The sequence below is a fragment of the Ursus arctos genome, unplaced genomic scaffold (genome assembly GCF_023065955.2).
Source record: "Ursus arctos isolate Adak ecotype North America unplaced genomic scaffold, UrsArc2.0 scaffold_6, whole genome shotgun sequence".
In the NCBI taxonomy this organism is placed as follows: domain Eukaryota; kingdom Metazoa; phylum Chordata; class Mammalia; order Carnivora; family Ursidae; genus Ursus; species Ursus arctos.
Genome location: NW_026623078.1, coordinates 39,095,947 through 39,116,436, shown reverse-complemented (window position 1 = coordinate 39,116,436; position 20,490 = coordinate 39,095,947). Strand labels below are relative to the sequence as shown.

General features: G+C 35.9%; 1 protein-coding gene across 1 annotated transcript in view; it reads right to left on the bottom strand.

Annotated features, from left to right (window-relative positions):
- RALYL (RALY RNA binding protein like) overlaps positions 1-20,490 on the bottom strand; it is a 331,636-nt gene that overhangs the window by 24,104 nt on the left and 287,042 nt on the right. Inside the window, exon 5 of the mRNA XM_026495820.2 lies at positions 13,208-13,371. Within this exon, the coding sequence (XP_026351605.2) occupies positions 13,208-13,371 (164 nt within the window). The remainder of the gene's footprint in view (positions 1-13,207; positions 13,372-20,490) is intronic.

The following is a 20,490-nucleotide window of genomic DNA, read 5'->3' as shown; positions in this document are numbered from 1 at the left end:
TCTTAAAAAAAACAAAACCCCCCAAAATCAGACTTTAAAAAATCTTGCTAAAATAAATTGAAGCAACTTGTGTAATTCTCCATTTATATATGTGAATGTAGTTTGGCAATTACCACATTCATGGATGGAATTTCCTAGAAAAAAAGAATTACACAATGTGCATATGTGTGCATTCATAATACCTATGCCTGCATACATCTATACCAATTCTTTCTATATATTTTTAGAAAGAGAAAATGAAATGAAAAATGAGGGCATTTTTCTATTTTATTCAATAGCTATTATTCAAATACCTGCTGTAGGCATCCATGCATCTAGTATACTGTTACCAGCCACACATATACCATCTTAATTAATCTTTATGATAAAAATACAAAAGTTGTATTATTAAAATTGTTTCATGGACTAGAACAGTGAATGTTAGAGAAGCTGAATAATGTTTAAGACTGCCTAACAATATGTCTAACCCTTAAACCCTTACCCTAACACTAACGCTAAACCTAACACTCTGGAGGGCTCTCTGAACTACAGGATCCCAGGCACATACCCTCACTCTGGCCCTACACCTAACCCTCACCCTGTCCCTAACCCTAACCCTAATACTGGCCCTAACCTGAGCCCTAACCCTAGATCTGTAGGACAAAAAGGAAGATGTGCTATATATATATTAGATGTAGTATATCAGATGTGGTGTGTGTGTGTGTGTGTGTGTGTATATATATATATATATATATATATATATATAATGTATATATGTGGTGTGTATATATATATATATATATATATATATATATATATATATATATATAATGGAATATTACTCAGACATAAAAAAGTATGAAATCTTGACATTTGCAATAACATGGATGGGGCTAAAGAGTATTATGTTAAGTGAAGTAAGTCAAAGAAAGACGAATACCATATGATTTCACTCATATTTGGAAATTAAGAAACAAAATAAATGAACAAAGGGATAAAAAAGAGGGAGAGGCAAACCATGAAACAGACTCTTAACTACAGAGAACAAACTGAGGGTTACCAGAGGGGAGGTGGGTGGGGGGATGGGTGAGATAGGTGATGGGGATGATGGAGGGCACTTGTGATGAGCACAGGTGTTGTATGGAAGTGCTGAATCACTATATTGTACACCTGAAATGAATTACACTGTATGTTAACTGGAATTTAAATAAAAAATAAAAAATAAAAAAATAATCTATTTGCACATTCCTAAAAAAAAAAAAAAGACTGCCTAACAAAGAGGCAATAAAATCAAGTTTAGAGTAGGCTTCCGGACTCCAAAACCATGCTTCACTTTTGTTTGATTCTTCCCCTGCCTCTCCAGGACATGAGCTGCTCATTATAATGAACTGCCTCCTTAACCTCATGGACTTCATAATTAGTGGAGGAAGTAAATGTGTAAGCAACTTATTATAATACATATGAACATGAAATCTGTAAAATAATGGAGGAGTAGGTGAAATGTACCTATCGCTTGATAAGGAAGTTATCTCCTACTTTTTGGTTTCCCCCACCAGATCGTAAGAACCTGAAACCACGTCTGTTTCATTTACGGAATATTAGTTTGGTGGTTATGTAGTCACGTAGTAGGAGCTGATGAATTGAACTTATGTCAACAATATGGGGAAAGACAAGTAAAATTCGTTTTCATGGGGCTAGAAGGCTGTGAAAATATTCATGAAAGAATGGGTCCTTGAACTGTGACTGGAAGGATGATTTAAATTTCAGCAAGCAAAAGAGATCTTCCAAGTAAAGGAAGCAGCAAATCTTAAATTATGGAGGTTGAAAATGAGCATCAACATTCTGGCTTCTTTCAGACCCAGGGGTGTAGGCCAGAATTTGTCCCCTTGTTTTCCTAACTCAGAATTCCAGAACTAATTTTCTCTGAGTTGTAGCATTTTTAAAGATGTAGTTCATAGTCAACTATGAAATATGTGAAAAACAAGAAGTAAAATGTGCAAGGCAAAAATAATACTGGTGACAAATATTCCACAAATATTGGAAGAGTATACTCTGCAGTGCGAAAGTAACTGAAAGAATGAATCTGTAATTTAAAACGGAGAGAGTAGATGCGCATACAGGTGACCATCACGTGAAGTCAGGGGTTTAAATCCTGTAATAGGAAGATGAACAACTGGTTTGGCTTTATGATGATGCCCTTGTAGCACAGAGGGGTCCAAACTTGTTTCATGTGAGTGCTATCACCTGAGCTGGGCCTTGAGAACCAGGCAAAATTATTAATAATGTTTGTCTATGTATGAGGTAGATAACACAGCTGATAACACATTTCTTGAGAGAAAGGAAAGGGCTTTCAGGTGGAGGTATATGAACATGCGTTTAAAAGCATTTAAATAAGAGTGCAATTAAGCTGGGGGAAGGGTGGTGGCAAATGAAGGACCAGATCAGATACATCTTGAAAAGTCACTGAAGAGTTTCGATTCTTATTAGGTAAATGGTAGCAATTTTGAGTTTTGAGTGAGGAATTGACATAAGTAATTTGTTTTGAATAATCCCGCAGTTGGGCATGGAATTAATGGGCTTGGAGGAGAGCATGGAGCCCAGAGAAGTAGTCAAGAGACCAGAAGAGTAGTCAGGGCTCTGCCTGTCAGCACATGATCTGGGAAGAAGCAGCACAAGCAGCAGCAGAGGTAAAAAATGTTATTAAGATCTTTTGATAGGATTTAATGCTCACAAACTTTTATAATCCCGCAGTGGACAGATTAGATCCTTTCTGGAACTTTTAGTGGAGCACAAAGAAAAACCTAACTTGTATAGAAGAACTGAGAAAACCATCTTAAATGCTCACAAGCTATATTGGTATTAGGAATTTATCAAATATTTTGCTATTTGCCTCCTTTTCTGGTTATATTAATGAGCCACATTAAAGCCCAGTGAAAAAAAGCCAAGAAGAGATGCTCACAAATGCATTTATTTATGATAAATACATTATAATATTTTGGTTGGGCTGCTTTGTATCTAAATATTAAGTTGTGATGTTAGCAAGGATTTATTACTCTGTTTATATAAAGTGCTAGTCAGTGTTCAGACTGCAAAGCCATGTGCATCTGAGAAACCAAGATGAGCTAAATGGGCCTGAATCTCATTCTCCTAAATTAATTACTGAACTAAATAATATCCAAGAATTTGGCTCTTTTTTTTTTAAAGATTTTATTTATTTATTTGACAGAGAGAGAGAGAGACAGCCAATGAGGGAGGGAACACAAGCAGGGGGAGTGGGAGAGGAAGAAGCAGGCTCCCAGCAGAGCAGGAAGCCCAGTGCGGGGCTTGATCCCAGGACCTCGGGATCACGTCCTGAGCCGAAGGCAGACGTTTAACGACTGAGCCACGCAGGCGCCCCAAGAATTTGCCTCTTAAAATAAGAAAGCATTGAAGGATATGCCAAGATCTGCATACTTTGTTCAGGTTTTATAAGCATATTACATCCATGTTATGGGTTGAATTCTGTCCCCTGCAAAATTTGTATGTTGCAGTCCTAACCCCTGATACTGTATTCATGAGACTGTATTCATGGATGGGGCCTTCGAAGAGGTAATCAAGTTAAAACAAGGTCACTAGATCCAATATTCCCCACTCCAATATGACTAGTGGACTTACAAGAAGGAAATTCGGACACACACACACAGAAGGAAGATGATGTGAAGACACAGAGAGAAGACGGCCATGGACAAACCATGGAGAGCTAATGCAGCCCCTTCCCTCACGGCCCCTGAAGAAATACACATGACACCGTGATCTCCAGAACTGTGAAAGGATAGATTTCTGCTCTTTAAGTCACCCAGACTATGGTATTTTACTGTGGCAGCCCTGGCAAAGAAATATAGTCATCATATAAATTTCTTAAACTATTATTTTTGATCAGATAGCACTTTGCTGAGAGTCTTCTCCCTCAGGCCAGGATGAAATTCAAACCCTTCAAAACTCTCCACAGTCTTCCATTGTCCTGTTACCCAACTTTATCTTTTGCTCTGCTTAATTACAATATCCTCATTTTCTTAACTGACATATCTAGCACTAAGTTTTTGTTTTAGAAAATAATAGTAATTAATAATAATAACAACCATTATTATTGCTATTATAGCTTATAATTAAGACTTATAATTAAAGCTTCTAAGAGCTTTATGTGTGTTGGTTCATTTAATCCTCACAGAAACTTTATGGAGAGGGCAATTAGGTGATCATTCTTATTTCCCAAACCAAGGTACAGCAAACAAGGTATCTTGCCCCAAAACACACAATTAGTAAATGGCAGAGCCACTGTTGGATTCCAGTTAAAGCAATTTCATACATCATACCCTTAACTACTGTACTCTGTTGTAACAACAACGATAATAATAACAAAACCCCTCCCTGAACATTGACTATGTGACAAGACTTGCCTAAGAACTTTATGAGCATAAGTAATTTAATTCCCACGACAACCTAGTGGATACATAGTATTGTTATTTCCATTTTCCAGATAGAAAATGGAGGAATACAGGGATTAAAGGATTTTTCCAAGGCCAAAAGTGAGTATGTTGTCTAACACGGATTGCACCCAAGGCAATCTGACAGCAAAGCCTCTGCTCCTCACCTAAGTACTGTGTCCTGGAAAGTAGGAGTCTTTCTGGTTCTATCTTTTCAAATCCACTTATCCTTCTAAACTTAACTCAAAATCTTCTATTAAGCTTTCTTTAAACCCTCCAGCCAACAGTAATTTCTTTCCTTAAAACCTAAAAGCAGAAGATATATTTTGGCCAAGGTAATGGTTGGATGGGGGTGTTTAATGATATTTTGCTGGATATTAACATTGTATCTCTGGTTGATGCTTTGTCTCTATATTTAAAAACATGCTTTTGAGGGGGGAAAACAACACCCAACACACTTCCTTAGCCTTGGGGTAAGTTCTCAACAACTGCTTCTTAAATTTAATTGAACTGTTTGTAATTTCCTATTAGGCGCTTCAGGGCTTTTGTGTTAGTCTATCACCTATTCTGTCATCAAAAGTACATTGACAGGACCCCAGAGACAACAAAACTTACTATGATTTTTCTTGATAGTAAAATAAATAAATAAATAAAAATTTAAAAAAATGGGGAGCCTGGGTGACTCAGTCGGTTAAGTGGCCAACTCTTGATTTTGGCTCAGGTCATGATCTCAGGGTGGTGAGACTGAGCCCCACACTGGGCTTCACGCTGGGTGTGGAGTTTGCTGAATATCCTCTCTCACTTCCTCTCCCTTTGCCCCTCCCCCCTTGCTTGCGTGTGCATGCACTCTCTCTATTTAAAAAAACCCAAAACTTAAAAAAATGATTTTTCTTGTTAGACATTAGAATTTAAATTAATTATTTTAAAATTGATTTAATATTTTTTTCCAGAGGGCACTCATTTTTCCACTAAGAAACTACAGCTAGAGCTTATAAGTATTCATGTCTTCTCTTTTGCAAAATGCTTAAATACAACTTCACATTTTGTTTATCTTATGATTCCACGGGACAGCACAAATTGATTACAATAGTTGAGGGGTACATTCCAAGACCCCCAGTGGATACTTGAAACTGCAGATAGTACTGAACCCTATTATACTTTGTTTTTTCCTATACATACTTACATACCTTTGATAAAGCTTAATTTGTAAACTAGGCACAGAAGAGGTTAACAAATAAAGAGAACAATTATAACAATATTCTTTAATAAAGTTATGTGAAAGTGGTCTCTGTCTTTCAAAATATTTTATTATATTACACTCATCCTTCCTGCGATGATGTGAGATGACAAAATGCCTACGTGAGGGATGAAGTGAAAGGGAAGACGCAGACGTTGTGAGGCAGCGTTAGGCCACTATTGACCTTCTGATGATATGTCAGAAGGAGGAGCATCTGCTTTGGCACCCTGGTTGGCCATGGGCAGCAAACTGTGGAAAGTGAAAGCACAGGTAAGTGGCGGGGGGGGGGGGGGGTAATTGCATAGTTCTAGTTCAATTTGATTTGTAAAGGGACAAATACCTAGTGGTAATTTAATTTTTTAAAAGAGCAATCCATTTTCAACACTTATCAGCATTCAACTTAGGCAAATTATAGTGCTAATGTATTTTTTCTTTGTATGCTTTTTTTCCACAGCAGAATTTAGTCATATTAAAATTCTGAAATAAGAAATGACAAATTGTCCAAGCTATAACATTAATTTCCTCTTCTGTACTTGCCAAGTCATTAAATATTAGGAAACAACTATTAAGAAAAGAGCAATGTACCTCAGTAAATATTCATTCACTTAAGCCAATATTAACATAGTATATTTTACATTTCACTAGAATTTTTCATTTATGATTTAAATTTGAAAATTATTGTTATTCCCAGGCACCAGGCTAATTATAAAAGTACTATTAAATAATAACACACATATATGTGTGTGTGTATAATATAGTCTGCCTATATGATTCTGGAAAGAATGTGCAATTGTGATTCTAGTTTTGCTTGCTAGTGAATTATATATAAATATTGTTTAGATTTATATTTCACTAAAATAACACTAATCTATAGTTAATTTTTATGAATTGAGCCTCTAAAAGTATAGAATATATGAAATGAAACATATATAGAATATTTGTTCTCTGTTGTCTTCCTATACTAATAATTTTGTTAAGATTAACATAACTTGAGAATTAATATATCCATGGTAAGTTTCAAATAATTATTTTACTAGATGGTCCCCTTACAAAATATTTTCATCCCATAAGTTATCTAATATTTCTACTTATTACTTAGTCTCATCTTTCCTGAGAAACAAAGATACTCTGGAATGTACACTTCCAAATGACTACTGGTAGAAAAAAAAACCCCTCAATTTATTTCCAAACATCTCTGGTTTATATTAAGAAGTCTAGTTTCACTTAGTCTTCCTGGAAGACTATCACATCTGTCACACAAAACCAGGGAGAGAAGATCAAATTAAACCACTGATTCTATCACTGGATTTAGGAATAGATTCTTATCAGGGTAGCTGGGTGGCTCAGCCAGTTAAGAGTCAGACTCTTGGTTTCTGCTCCGGCCACGATCTCAGGGTTGTGAGAGCAAGCCTCCTGCTGAGCCCCTAGTAGACCCAAGTTGAGCCCCGCCCCCCCCCCCCAGCCCTGTGTGGGATTCTTCCCCCTTCTTCCCCCTCCCCCTCTGCTCCTCCCCCTGCTCATGTGTGAATGTGTGCATGCTCTCTCTCTCTCAAATAATAAATAAACAAATAAAATCTAAAAAAAAAAAAAAAAGAATAGATTCTTATCTTACATATAGTTTATCAACAAACCATAAAGCTAGTTTGGATTATTTTTCCGAGTAACTGACTTTAGAGATTTGCTTTCCTATAAACATCCTTTCAGTATTTATTCCAATGTAAGAAAAAAAGTCATTAGATTTTTCAATACTTGGAGATTTATGAGGGGTACAAACTTCCAAAAAATAATATTAATTAAATTCTAAAATAAAATTAATCACTTAGGGCTGACATGGAAACCGGGAGAACATCCATATATACCTGGCCTCCTGTCTCCTGAAAGGAGGCAGAGGAATGGGAGCACAGCATCTGTACATGTGGAGGTGGTGGAGGGCTCTAAGTGTACAGGTGGTTTGGAAAAGAACTTGCTTGCCTCTACTAGAATGCAGAGAAGAATGTTACTGATCTCTGGGTTGGTGGGAGAGGAGGAAGGGGCTCCAGTAAATTCTTTTAGAGTGAACAGAAGGACTATACCTTGCACCTTGCAATATATAATCCTTGGAGAATCTGAGGGTCCCACTGACTCCAAAAGTGTTTCTTGAGGGAGGATGCATTGTTGGGTGTAGACAGCCTATCTCAATTTACACCTGAGAACAAAAAGGCCTTCTCAACACGTCAAAAGAGAGGTCCAAGATAGCTACCAGTCAATTTTATGAAAGATTCTATTGGCTCTTAGTCCCTCACTGCCCACGAGAAAAAAAACAGCTTCATGTGTGGTTTTGAGGAGTTGAGGAGTTCTATAAGAAAGCAAACAAGGGAGCACAGCTTTTTGTAGGAGAGAGATGAGGCCAACAACTAGAATAGGTGGACATTGTGGATGCAAAACCAATGTTCGAAAATGTTAATAAAAATGTCATGGCGACCTTTAAACGGAAAGACACGATTTATAATGGTTCAACTTATGATTTTTCGATTTTATGATGGTGCAAAGGCTATACACATTCAGTAGAAACTGTACTTTGAATTTTGAATTTTGGGGGCGCCTGGGTAGCGCAGTCGTTAAAGCGTCTGCCTTTGGCTCAGGGTGTGATCCCGGCGTTCTGGGATCGAGTCCCACATTAGGCTCCTCTGCTGGGAGCCTGCTTCTTCCTCTCTCACTCGCCTGCTGTGTTCCCTCTCTTGCTGGCTCTCTCTCTGTCACATAAATGAATTTTGAATTTTGGTCTTTTCCCGAGGTAGTGATATGTGGTACTATAGTCTCTCCTGATGAGGGACAGTGGCAGTAAACCATAGCTCCCAGCCGGCCATGTGATCACGAGGGTAAACAACTGATACACTTAACCATTCTGTACCCATGCAACCATTCTGTTTTTGACTTTCAGTACAATATTCATTAAATTACATGAGATATTCATTTTACTATAAATAGGCCTTGTGTTAGATGATTTAGCCCAACTGGACATGAATGTATGTGTTCTGAGCACATTTAAAGTAGGCTAAGCTAAGCTATGATGTTCAGTAGGTTAAGTGTATTAAATACATTTTCTACTTATGATATTTTCAATTTACCACGGGTTAATCCCCAGAAGTGATAAGATGTTGGAATATAAAAAAATGTTGAAATAATGTATGTAGAATATTAAGGGGGAAAAGAAACGTAATTTAAAAATTCTAGATCAATTCAAAATATACATATGTGAGGGAAACAAAAACTTTTTGGGATATGTATAGATTCAGAAATTATGCTATTAATTTACCCAAGAAAATTATTTTAGAAGCAACCTAAAAACTAAGAATTAAAGAATAGTAGACATAAATAATGAATTTTATAAAATTTTATATTGAGTCCTAATGGGTAGTAATGATGACAGACCCTGGGAGTTGACAAATAAGTACTAGGTACAGAATATTTGAAAAAGAAAAGATATATAATATATAAACATGCAACAGAAGCTGGGAATTAAAACTGTAATGTTTATGTATAAAACCTGAGCTTTTTGGTGGGGTAAGGGGTATAGAGGTAAGGTGGTTGGTGTAGAGAAAGTGATGAAAAGCTTTCAAAAGTTCGTCTTGGATGGCAGTTAGAATAGCTGTCTTTTGACTTTAAGAGATTAATTGGTAAGTATAGATTTATTTACAACTATTTAATATGTTAATATAACCATTAAGGAAATAGAGAGGCCCTAGTAGAATATCCAAATTAAGGCAGTTGTGATGGAAGAGATACGAATTAAACGAAAATTCATTAAGCAAGCATAAGGAAAGGTAAAAAAGAGGAAATAATAAATTATATACTTGAAAAAAGGATGGAAGGAATATAATTACCAATATATTAATCATTAAATGTTGAAGGATCAAATTTCCCTATAAAAAACAAAGAATTTCATATTGCTTTCAAAAACAAAATCCAGATATATGTTGTTTTTAGGAAATATACAAAAATAAAGTGGCAGCATGGGGCACCTGGGTGGTGCAGTCAGTTGAGCATCTGACTCTTGATTTTAGCTCAGGTCATGATCTCAGGGTCGTGAGATCGAGCCCCACGTTGCGCTCCACGCTGGATGTGGCGTCTGCTTAAGATTCTCTCTCTCCCTCTCTCCCTGCCCCTCCTTCCTTCTCTCTCTCTCTCCCTCCATCCTTCTCTAAATAAATAAATAAATAAATAAAGTGAGAGGGTTATGGGTTAAAATATGTTCCCCCAAAAGATTTGTTGAAGTACCTGTGAATGTGACCTTATTTGAAAATAGATCTCTGCCGATGTATTCAAGATGAAGTCATTTAGGGTAAGCCCTAATCTGATATGACTGGTGTCCCCTTAAGAAGAGAAGAGACACAGACTCAAAGACTCAAAGACTCGGGGTGGGTGGGGAAGCCATAGGACAGTGGAGACAGAGACTGGAGCGGTGCATCTGTAAACCAAGGAATGCCAAGGATTGCCAGCACACCAGAAGCTAAGTGGAAGGAACAGAACAGATTTGTCCTCTACAACTTCCAGAGACAGCACAGTTCTGCCGACACTCTGATTTCAGACTTCTAGCCTCCAAATATCTGTGGTTTTAAGCCATTCAGTTTATAATAATTTATTATAGCTGCCCAAGGAAACGAATACACATAAAAAGACCAAAAAAATAAATGGATATAGGAGGGAAATGTGAGTCAAAAGAAAGCCTTATCAGTAAAGGATCAAAGTATCGGACAAAGCGGAATTCAAAGCTAACAATAGTAAATGGAATATCACATAAACGTGAAAGTTACAATTCTACAAGAGGTTCCAGAGAGTCAGTATTGAAAAGGCCACATACTCAAGAGACTATGTTATGGAACCAGATGCTCTAGAACCTTCCTGGCTCTGTTACTGAATGGCTCTGTGACTTTAGAGATAGTACTTAACTTTTCTATGCCTTGTTTTCCATATCCATAAAATGAGAATATTAATAATACTTCATTCATTAGGCAGTTATAAGGAATAAATGAATTTATATATGTAAAATTAATAATGTAAAATGAATTAATATATGTATTTATGTATGATTGAAACAATAGCTGTCATAGAGTAAACACCAAAAAAAGTATTAGTGATTATTCTTTCTCCTATTATTAATATAAAACACTATTTAAAAACCATCCAAGCAACATGGGACATAAAACCAAACCACAAGAAAAGAAAAACTTTATAAAGTCACTATCATTACAGGGGATTTTAAGTATTTAACATAATTTTCCACAAAGCAGCAAATCGAGAGTAGACTGTATAATAAAACCAACAAGGTAAAACACACTCTGTTCTATACGAAAAGCAGAAAATATATTCTATTTTTCATTTAGAAAATCTGATTATTATGGAATCAAAAGAAACTCTTAATAAGATCCTCAAAAAAGATTTTTATAATCCCTATTCTCTCTCCATGATCTAAGAAAACTAGAAATCAAAAATAAAAAGGCCCAAACCAATGTGACCAGTTAAATACTAAGATATCTACTTTCAAATAACTTCTGGAACCTATTCCTATTCTCTGCAACAGTGGGTTATATGACAGTCAAGTGGCTGGTCCTACTCAGTTGCACTTACCAAAGAAAGGCCATCACCCAGTGGTTCTAAACCAGGGTGGTACTATCTCCTTAGGGAAGATTTAGAAATGTATAACGGTACACACAGTTGTTACAAAAACTGAGGAATGCTATTGGCATTTAGGGTTTGGGGGTCAAGAACACTAAAGTTCTACAAAGCTCAGAATATTCTTACACGGTATAGAACTTCCATGGTCAAAGTGCCAATAGAGCTCCCATTGATAAACACTGTTTTAACAGTGATACAGGGCAGAGACTCCACAGATGCTTACGATATTTCTATTGGAAATGAAGTTAGTATCACTATGTAAAAAAGTCTTCTATAAAACTAGCAGGCAATTCAATGTTCAATTTTTCATGGCAAGAACCAAATTCAAGAACTTTCTTTGCTTTTGATGGTAATCTGAGAGAGACTCTGTTTAGAGATTGCTGCAGAAACTAATTTTCTTTTATTACTAAGACTCAAAAAGGGAATTCATGTTTATCCACAAAATAGATAGATAAGTGGATAAATAAGTACATAGGGAACTGTAAATCAATTTAATTTGTTCTTTAGCTTTTATTAGCTAAGTCAAATTCCGAGCAAACCAAACTTGTGTCATTTACCAGAAGCATCAGTGCTTCTGGTAACTGTTTTTGCACATTCTCATGTAAAAACAAAATATTGCCCGGGTGTCCTTTCTTAGTATTTCTTAAGGTAAAAGGCAATGTCCTATAGTAGATAGTATGTGGGGGTGAAAATGAAGAGACATGGGTTCTAGTCTGGGCTATGTGACCTTCTCTGTGTTTACTCATCAATTTAAAATCGGGATAACAGTATTTGCCTTACTTGTCTTAAAAGGCTGGCATGCATAGTAACTACAAAGTCCCTACAATGGCCTGCCAATCTGGACTTGCCCTCTCTCTACCTCTCTCACCTTATTTCCAGCTACATTTTCCCTCCCTTACTCTGCTACAGCCACATTGGTTTCCCTGTTGTTCCCTGACGATTAACCTGAGGTCTCAGCACCGACCATTCCCCTGGCAGAACGCTCTGTCCTGAGAGTTTCAGGTTCACTCTCTCACTTCCGTACTTCCATCAAGTCTCTGTTCTAATGCCACTTTCATCGGAGAGAGGTAGCCATATACCATCCTACGAAACTTTCTCTTTCGCTTTATTTATTCTTTGATGTAGTGATGATCTACCGTGTAACGTCTCATATTCTAATTTGTTTGCTTATTGTCTGTCTCCTCTCTGCTACAAAGTAATCTCAAGGAATGCAAGAAAATTTTCCATCTTGTCCTTATGAATAATATTCTAATAACAAATTAGTTTTTCTGAAGCCCTCTGTATAAAAATTGAGCAGTGTGTTTAGTCAGAAAGTTTATATCTCTACTTTTCACTAATTAACGTGAAATTATGTTATTTTATTTTTTGTGACATAACATATACTTTCAGACACATAACCATAATGATTTAGCATAGTATGGGAAGTTACATTTTTAACATCTCTATTATGTCATTTGCCTATCTTAATTATCCCAGTGCTCAAATATTCGAAGCATGCACTAATTTTGCATACTATTTCCCTGAAAAGATAGTGTATGCACTCTCTTTTGAAGTGATTTTTTTTCTTCCCTAAAAGCACCATGTTCTATTTCGCAACTTTAATATGTTACAAACCAGGCGGGCCTAAAGCATGTTACTTGCTCTGATAAAAGTTTTCAAATTTGTCCTGGGTTTTTGTTAGTCACGTCTGTCTCCCCTACTGCAATGTAATATGATGCAAGGCTGAGTCTCTTTCTTAGCCATTTTATGTTTCTCTCATACTTTGTAACTAACAGAAACTCCATAATTATTAATTTATTGAATATAGGCATTAGTGCAATGATATGTCACCCCTCCCTTCTTAAACAGAAATAAAATAAGGAAGATTACTTACATTTAGAGCCTGATGAAGATGACCCACTGACGGTAGATCTCGATCCCCCTTTCATGGAAAAGACTCCTTTTCCCCTGCGAGTCGTTGTGACGGCCACTCGGGGACGCTTCAGCGGAATTACTGCACGGGGAGGTGGAGGCACGCGCCCGTGGTAATCGAATAACCTTCAAAAACACAAGCATGGCTGTGAGTTGGTTTATGCCTCAGTGTTCTGTCAAACGTGTGAAATGATTAAGAAAATGGCCTTGGAAAAACCGTCGATAAACATTTTTGTTACTGTTGTTCTCACACGGGTATTCATCAGAAATAGGATTCTAATACAGTCTCTGCGCTCTGGACATTAGAATCTGCCTCTCCAAAATGTATGAGAGGACAGGGAACTTGGCTCCAATGGTACTCTGCCATTTGTTGAAATCATGACCTTGTTCCAAGTATATTTCTTCGCTCAGTCTCACAGATTTATCCTTCTTAGAATAGAAATCTTCCTCTTACACATCAACACTTATTAACGCGCTAGTTTGAAAGGAGGAAAAGATCATGCAGAATCAAGAACAAGGCAAAGCAAATTATCGTCCCATCATGAAACAGCTCGTAAGGAAAATCATTTTGAAGTCAGTGTAGATTAACGAGAACAGCTGTGAGGGACAAATCAACATGGTACCACACCTGTCTCTAAGGACTTTTTAAGTAACAAAGGACTCTTGTGACTGTAGGAAAAGGGAGACTGGGTTTGAATAAAACGGCACCAGCAAGAGAATAAGATTTTGTTGACTGGAGTACAGTGGAAATATGTGTCAGGGTCTCTTTTTATTATACTGACCATTGCTAGGCATGCTAATTGAGACCAGTGATATTTGTATAATAAGCTACTGAAAATTTCTCTAACCAAAAAAGGTACCAATAAAAATTCTAGACGCTTTTACCAAAAAGTGAAAAATGATATTCACCACAATCAATGCATTTCCACTAAACAATGAAAGGACTAAAAGTATGAGAATATTTACTCATTTATATAAATACGTATTTCATAGATTCAAAAGCTTCATATTGTTCATACTGCGTACTCATAAACAACACATTTTTGCATACTTAGCACATTTGAGAAGCATAAAAAGTCAGAGAAAAACTATAAGGATATATTTACTCACTCATTTTTTTAAAAAAACTATTTACCAGTGAACCAGATGTGTTATCTTATCCACTATAAAGAGAATAGTGTTATTGACTTACAATGATCATTGATAGTATTTTATTGTGACATCATTATATGAATTACATTCTCATAATTGTTTTAAAACAGTCAATAAGAATAATCTAATATGAAAGTTAGAAAGGAATTTCTATAATAGGAAGAGAACAGTTTCTATAATAGGTCATTTTATAAAATTACATCTTATTTACGCATACAGCTGAATCCCCTTTAAGAAAACAATATATGAAATATAATAAAAATTAAGATAGGCAGGCTTCCAAATATTCATTCAGAAACATTCAAAACTATGATACTATGGGGGTAAAAAAGTAGCATATAAACCACGCTTAAAGCAGGACTTAGTACTGGGGCTGTCTCCTACATTAGAGAGCTAAAGTGTTCAAAAACTATTTGGAAGCATGCTGGGGAGAAACTAAGAGATGTCTGGAAAGGAAAAGAAATGAAATGAGACAGAGGTCAAGAGAGGTGCCATCCTCTGTGAATAAGCAAAGTCCATTAGAGCTGAAGAACTGCTAGCAAAGAACAGGTCATGATGTCAACACATTATGGTTTACTTCAAAAAGTGTAGGAGGATGAAGCTGGAAAGGGTTATGAATATCATCCATGCCACTAGGGGCTGGAAACTCAACAAGGTCAACTAAACCTGCCCCTCATTTCAATCACAAAACAAGGACTCCATTACTTATTTATAAGTTGAATTCACACAGCACCTTAAGCTAGTGAACCAAAACACGAATGCACTTTTTACGAGCTATAACACCCAGAGCTATCGAGGGGGAAAAATATGGCAATGACTCATCTCTTCCAGGGTAGATGCTGCCGCTTCAGATGAAAGGCAAGCTCTTTTGGAGGGACCATTTCCCCGGGCCATGAAAATGCAATTTAGCTCGTTCGTTAATTAAGCTAATCTATAAGTTGGGTTGAGAACATCTCTAAAGCACAACTAAAATATACAATAATGGAGGAAAGCTCTAATGAAAAGGCAGGCAAAGTAAAGCCACCGTCCTCTCCGCTACTTCAGTGACAACGTAATTCGAGAATATTTTACAGGAAAGTGTAATGTTTCTCACTATTTCTTATTGCTTCTCCCAGCCAAGGATTACAAAGCTTCCAGTGTCGGGCAGGCCTCATAGTATGTTGAGAAAACAGAGCTGCATTTGCTCATTGTATTTGTGACATACTTTTAGTACGCGACATACATTTTAGTCACATACTCAGTATGTGTCATGCGTGTCCTTTCCTGTCAATTCCTATAGTGTAGCCCTTGTTCTCTGAATATTTTGGTGATTTGCTTCAGAGGGCAAGGACTCTTTTCTCATCAAGGAATCAGGTAAGGTTTTACCAATTCTTTCTGCCACTCTGATGGGAAGATGTGCAATATCAGAACTTAAATTTTAAAACGAGATATGTCATTTATAAAACAACAACAACTAAAGGAGGGTATGGACACTTCACATGACAGCATAATTTTGAATTTTACAAAAGTTAATGGAGTTGAGGAGTTTCTTAATTTTCATTGGTTACACTTGAGTTTACCAGAAATAAAAGGAGGGAAAACTGGGTATTGTCCTAATGCACAAAAACATAACAAGATAAGGATGGGAAGTGGGGGCGAATTTTCTGGGATTCAGGGTAAGATGTAGGGTTCTTCTAAATGCAGGAGGAAGTAGGTGAGAGGTAACGCATGAAGGTAGACACAATCATTGGCTTTCTCATCAGAATTCTGTTTATAGAAAATCCAAGAAATTTTACATTTATAAAGTATTAGATCAGCAAAATTGTTGAGACAAAGGAAATTATAGACTGACAACAAAGATTGCAATGCAATAGAATTAAATGGAATCCAACTCCCAAAGGTGAGTTAAAAGCTTTAAATTTCTTCCTTCTTATTTTTTTGGTTCCTTCCACTCTTAGAATTACATTTCTTCTCCTTTTCTTTAATGATTCTTCATTTTCCCTAGTATGTGTAGAATATTGTTTTCCTCCTAATATTTATTGGTCAAATAGATTATGATTTATAAGGAAGCCAAACACACAAATTTTCCTTCCTCAGGCCTATTTTATTTTATTTTATTTTATTTTTAAAGATTTTATTTATACGACAGAGATAGAGACAGCCAGCGAGGAGGGAACACAAGCAGGGGGAGTGGGAGAGGAAGAAGCAGGCTCATAGCAGAGGAGCCTGACGTGGGGCTTGATCCCAGGCCTATTTTAAAATAAGAACACTAGGGGCGCCTGGGTGGCACAGCGGTTAAGCGTCTGCCTTCGGCTCAGGGTGTGATCCCGGCGTTATGGGATCGAGTCCCACATCAGGCTCCTCCGCTATGAGCCTGCTTCTTCCTCTCCCACTCCCCCTGCTTGTGTTCCCTCTCTTGCTGGTTGTCTCTATCTCTGTTAAATAAATAAATAAAATCTTTAAAAAATAAAATAAAATAAAATAAGAACACTAAAAGACCTACTCTCAAGCAGTAAATAAAATAAATGTACCCAGATTTTACTAAAACAACCCATTAAAGAAATCTGAGAATTTAATTTGCTTTATTTAAAAAACATTTCTACTTTTCAAGAGCTCATTTCTTGTTTGGAATTCTGTTTGTTTTAATAATAGCTGAGATATGTATTTTTATTACCTAGCTAAAGGTAAAATCTGGTAAATAATATTTATGTACCTGATAAAAATAAATATAGCTTGTCTCTAAGAAGAATATGGATAGTGGCTATTAAAAATTAGCTGTGTTTTAGACAAAGGCAATTTAATGGCATATTGACATATAAAATGAATATAATTTTGAGTGCTTGTTTTAGTAAAAGCTTGTTAGTATTATGCTTAATAATAATAAAGCAACATTTTTGAAAAAATACATGAAAAAACATAACTCCAATCTCATATTCTAAAACAACTACAATATGGGGCATGTGGGTGGCTCAGTCAGTTAAGCATCTGACTCTTGATTTTGGCTCAGATCATAATCTCAGTGTTGTAAGATCAAGCCCCATGTCAAGCTCCACACTGGGAATGGAGCCTGCCTAAGATTCTTTCTCTCCCTCTCTATAAATAAATAAACAAATAATAAATAAATAAAATAAAAATAAAAAACTACTATCATTTTCTAATCTTTTTTCCGCAACTATCCATATCTTTCACATAGTTGAGAACATAATATATGCATGGTCATGTATTCTGGCTAATTCTCCTTGGTTTATATTAAAAACATTTCTCAAGCCTGCTAACTGGTCTTCCTAATGTTTATTTTAATTGCTGTGGTGCATTTTCTCAAGCAGATATACCATATTCTAATAATCATTACCTGATTTACTTTGACGTAATACCTATTTTTCACTGTCAACTAATGTGATTTTAAAATTAAAAAATTCTTAATGTAATATTTGCATACTATTTTGTCACTGAGCACTGAATTTTATTTTTATATAAATTATTTAGATAAATAGATTTCAAGAATTGGTAATTACCTGTTTTTTTTTTTTTCTAAATTTCCCTCATGAAAAGAGCTCTTCGCTTTCCTTACTTGTGAATCAAAGGTTATAGTCACCATGTGCTTAATGCTAACAAAACAGGTTGTCTGGACTAAGGGCTAGGAAACTAGGCTGCCTACAGCCCGAACCCGAGAACAAGTTCGCCTCACTGGGGCTTTGCAGCGTATGTGAAGATCAGTAATTAAAGGATGAGAGATCGTCCTCTGTGTCTTGATTCAGCCTTGAACCCTTCTCTTCAGCGTGCGGAACTTCATTTTTAAGAAGGGATATATCTGAAATCCACGTGAATGATTCTTATAGCCTGCTCATTCTATCTGTTTTCTATACTCCTTGAATTACTCAAAATTCATAAAATCTGTCTATAATTTCCACCCTGACTTCAAGTAACTTTTGGTTTCAACTGAATTAGAAGATTTCAAAGGCACACTTAACTGGAGACCAGTAAATGAATAATTTACTATTGTTTTTTGTTATTAAAATTTTCTAAGATTTTCGGTGAAGTTGTCTTCTTGGATCTTGTGTAGATATTTCTTGAACATGCTTTTAAAGGCAAGCTGGTCAAAATCCTGAATGATCTTTTCTGCAATTTTTTGACCTTAATATAAACTTTACATTTTGCACAACTTTGCTATCTGCTATATTTTGTATATAGCTTTGGGTGATGAAAAAGTTAATACATTCAAAGAGCAGTTTTGGGGTTATAAATCGGTAAAATGATTCTCTTATGTATTGCTTATAATTCTGTAATGTGGGTATTGTTAGGTCATTTTGCCCCTGAAGAAAAAAAATAAAAAGATGAAGTCACTTGCCCAAGTTTAATCAGTCGGCACATCCACAGCTAGGCCTGAAACTCATGTCCTCTGCCTCTAAATCATATGCCCCTTGTCAAGTGTACCAGACCGTTATTTCCAAATGTTTTAAGTGGGATACTATTCTATTAGATGGTAATTTAAACTTGCATAATGAAACAAACATTGCCTCTTGCTAATACGTTTTTCCAATATTCATTAATATATGCTGTGCTCTGTAATTGATAAAATAACTGTAACTTGACGTGGAGTTTTTTTCATTAATTACAACTCTAGTAGCTTCTCTTCTGTTAAGTTACACAAGGTCAAAATTGTGCCAGAGTTGAACAACGCCCATTTTGCATCATTTAATATGCATATGTGTTTTCTATATGGTAAAGCACTTCCGGCATTTCTTTTTCTCTATTAACAGAAGTTTACTTATACTGGGGGTTATAAGCTGCTCAGTGCTGTTCCTGATACTACTGAAAAAAGATTGGATTAACACTGCTAATATCTCAGAAATTGAAAACATTCCCTGAGGGCATTCAATATAATTTTAGGTATTTATCTCCTTTTACTTCACTTGGAAGAATATAAATATTTATGTTTAGTTTTAATAACATGTAATGTCCTTCATTTAAAGTCAGACTTGACCTTTTAGAAGAAAATGCCATTTAATGCTGTAAATTATTGAGCAGTGCTTTGTGTAATATAAAAAAATATTTAGAATAACCATTCTAGTCTATTATTTAGTGATACTTTTCATGATCCCTGAAACCAGGAACAGACATTAACTTAGTCATCAGGAAAGTTACTGCTGGGCCAACATATCAAAATAATGACAATATGATGGTATTTTGTGTAAAGCAGTTTTCTAAGCTGAAACTATCTGAGGGTTGAAATCCCCAATCACATTAGAATTCTCAAGCCTGGCAGAAATCAGCTAGCCATAGGATAAGGATATATGGCAGTGACTAAGCTATCATGCCCTGGGAGCAGAAGGGAAAACAGTAAAAATAGAATAATCCAGAGGTGTCACAATGCACTATTTTGGAACAACTGGCCAACCAGTTTATTTCTCAGTCATAGGAACAATGCTATATGAATATTAGTAATAAAAAATGCATTCACCATCATTGTTACTGGTTACTGTTAGCTGTTATTGATAGCTAACTTTGACTATGCAGCAAAAATATGCCAGGATACACCAGGCACAATGCTGATCATTATTCATATGTTACTTCATTTAATCCTTAGAACAATCCTATGAGGCAGGAATTATTTTCTTACTCACTTCATGGATGAGACAACATGTTTTGTGGTATTAAATAACTCGCCCAAGTTTGCACCACTAGTAAAAAGAGAAAAAAAAAATAACCACAAATTCAAGCACAGTGTAATTTACAAGAAATTACTGTGGATAAAACTTAGCACTTTGTAAGCTATTTATATCGTCCAGCCTTCTTCATTCTGTTTCCCTTTTGTGATAATCTATTTTCATAGGGAACTCCTGACTCTATTCACTAGTGGCGGACACTTACATCTTTCTAAGCCAAGTGCAAAAAATGGAAAATAAATTATAAGAGAACAGATTGTTCAGACAGTCTGTTAGCAATACAACCATACTGATCTTTTGTACCCTTATAAGTCAAACAGATTTTATATAAGACAAATAAATGATTTGGGGAATTGTTCAGAGTTAGCTTTTTTGTGTAGTGAAGAATCATCTGAAAACTGTAAGCTCTATAACTCTTTGGCTGATAAATGCTCTTGCTCTTTGGCAT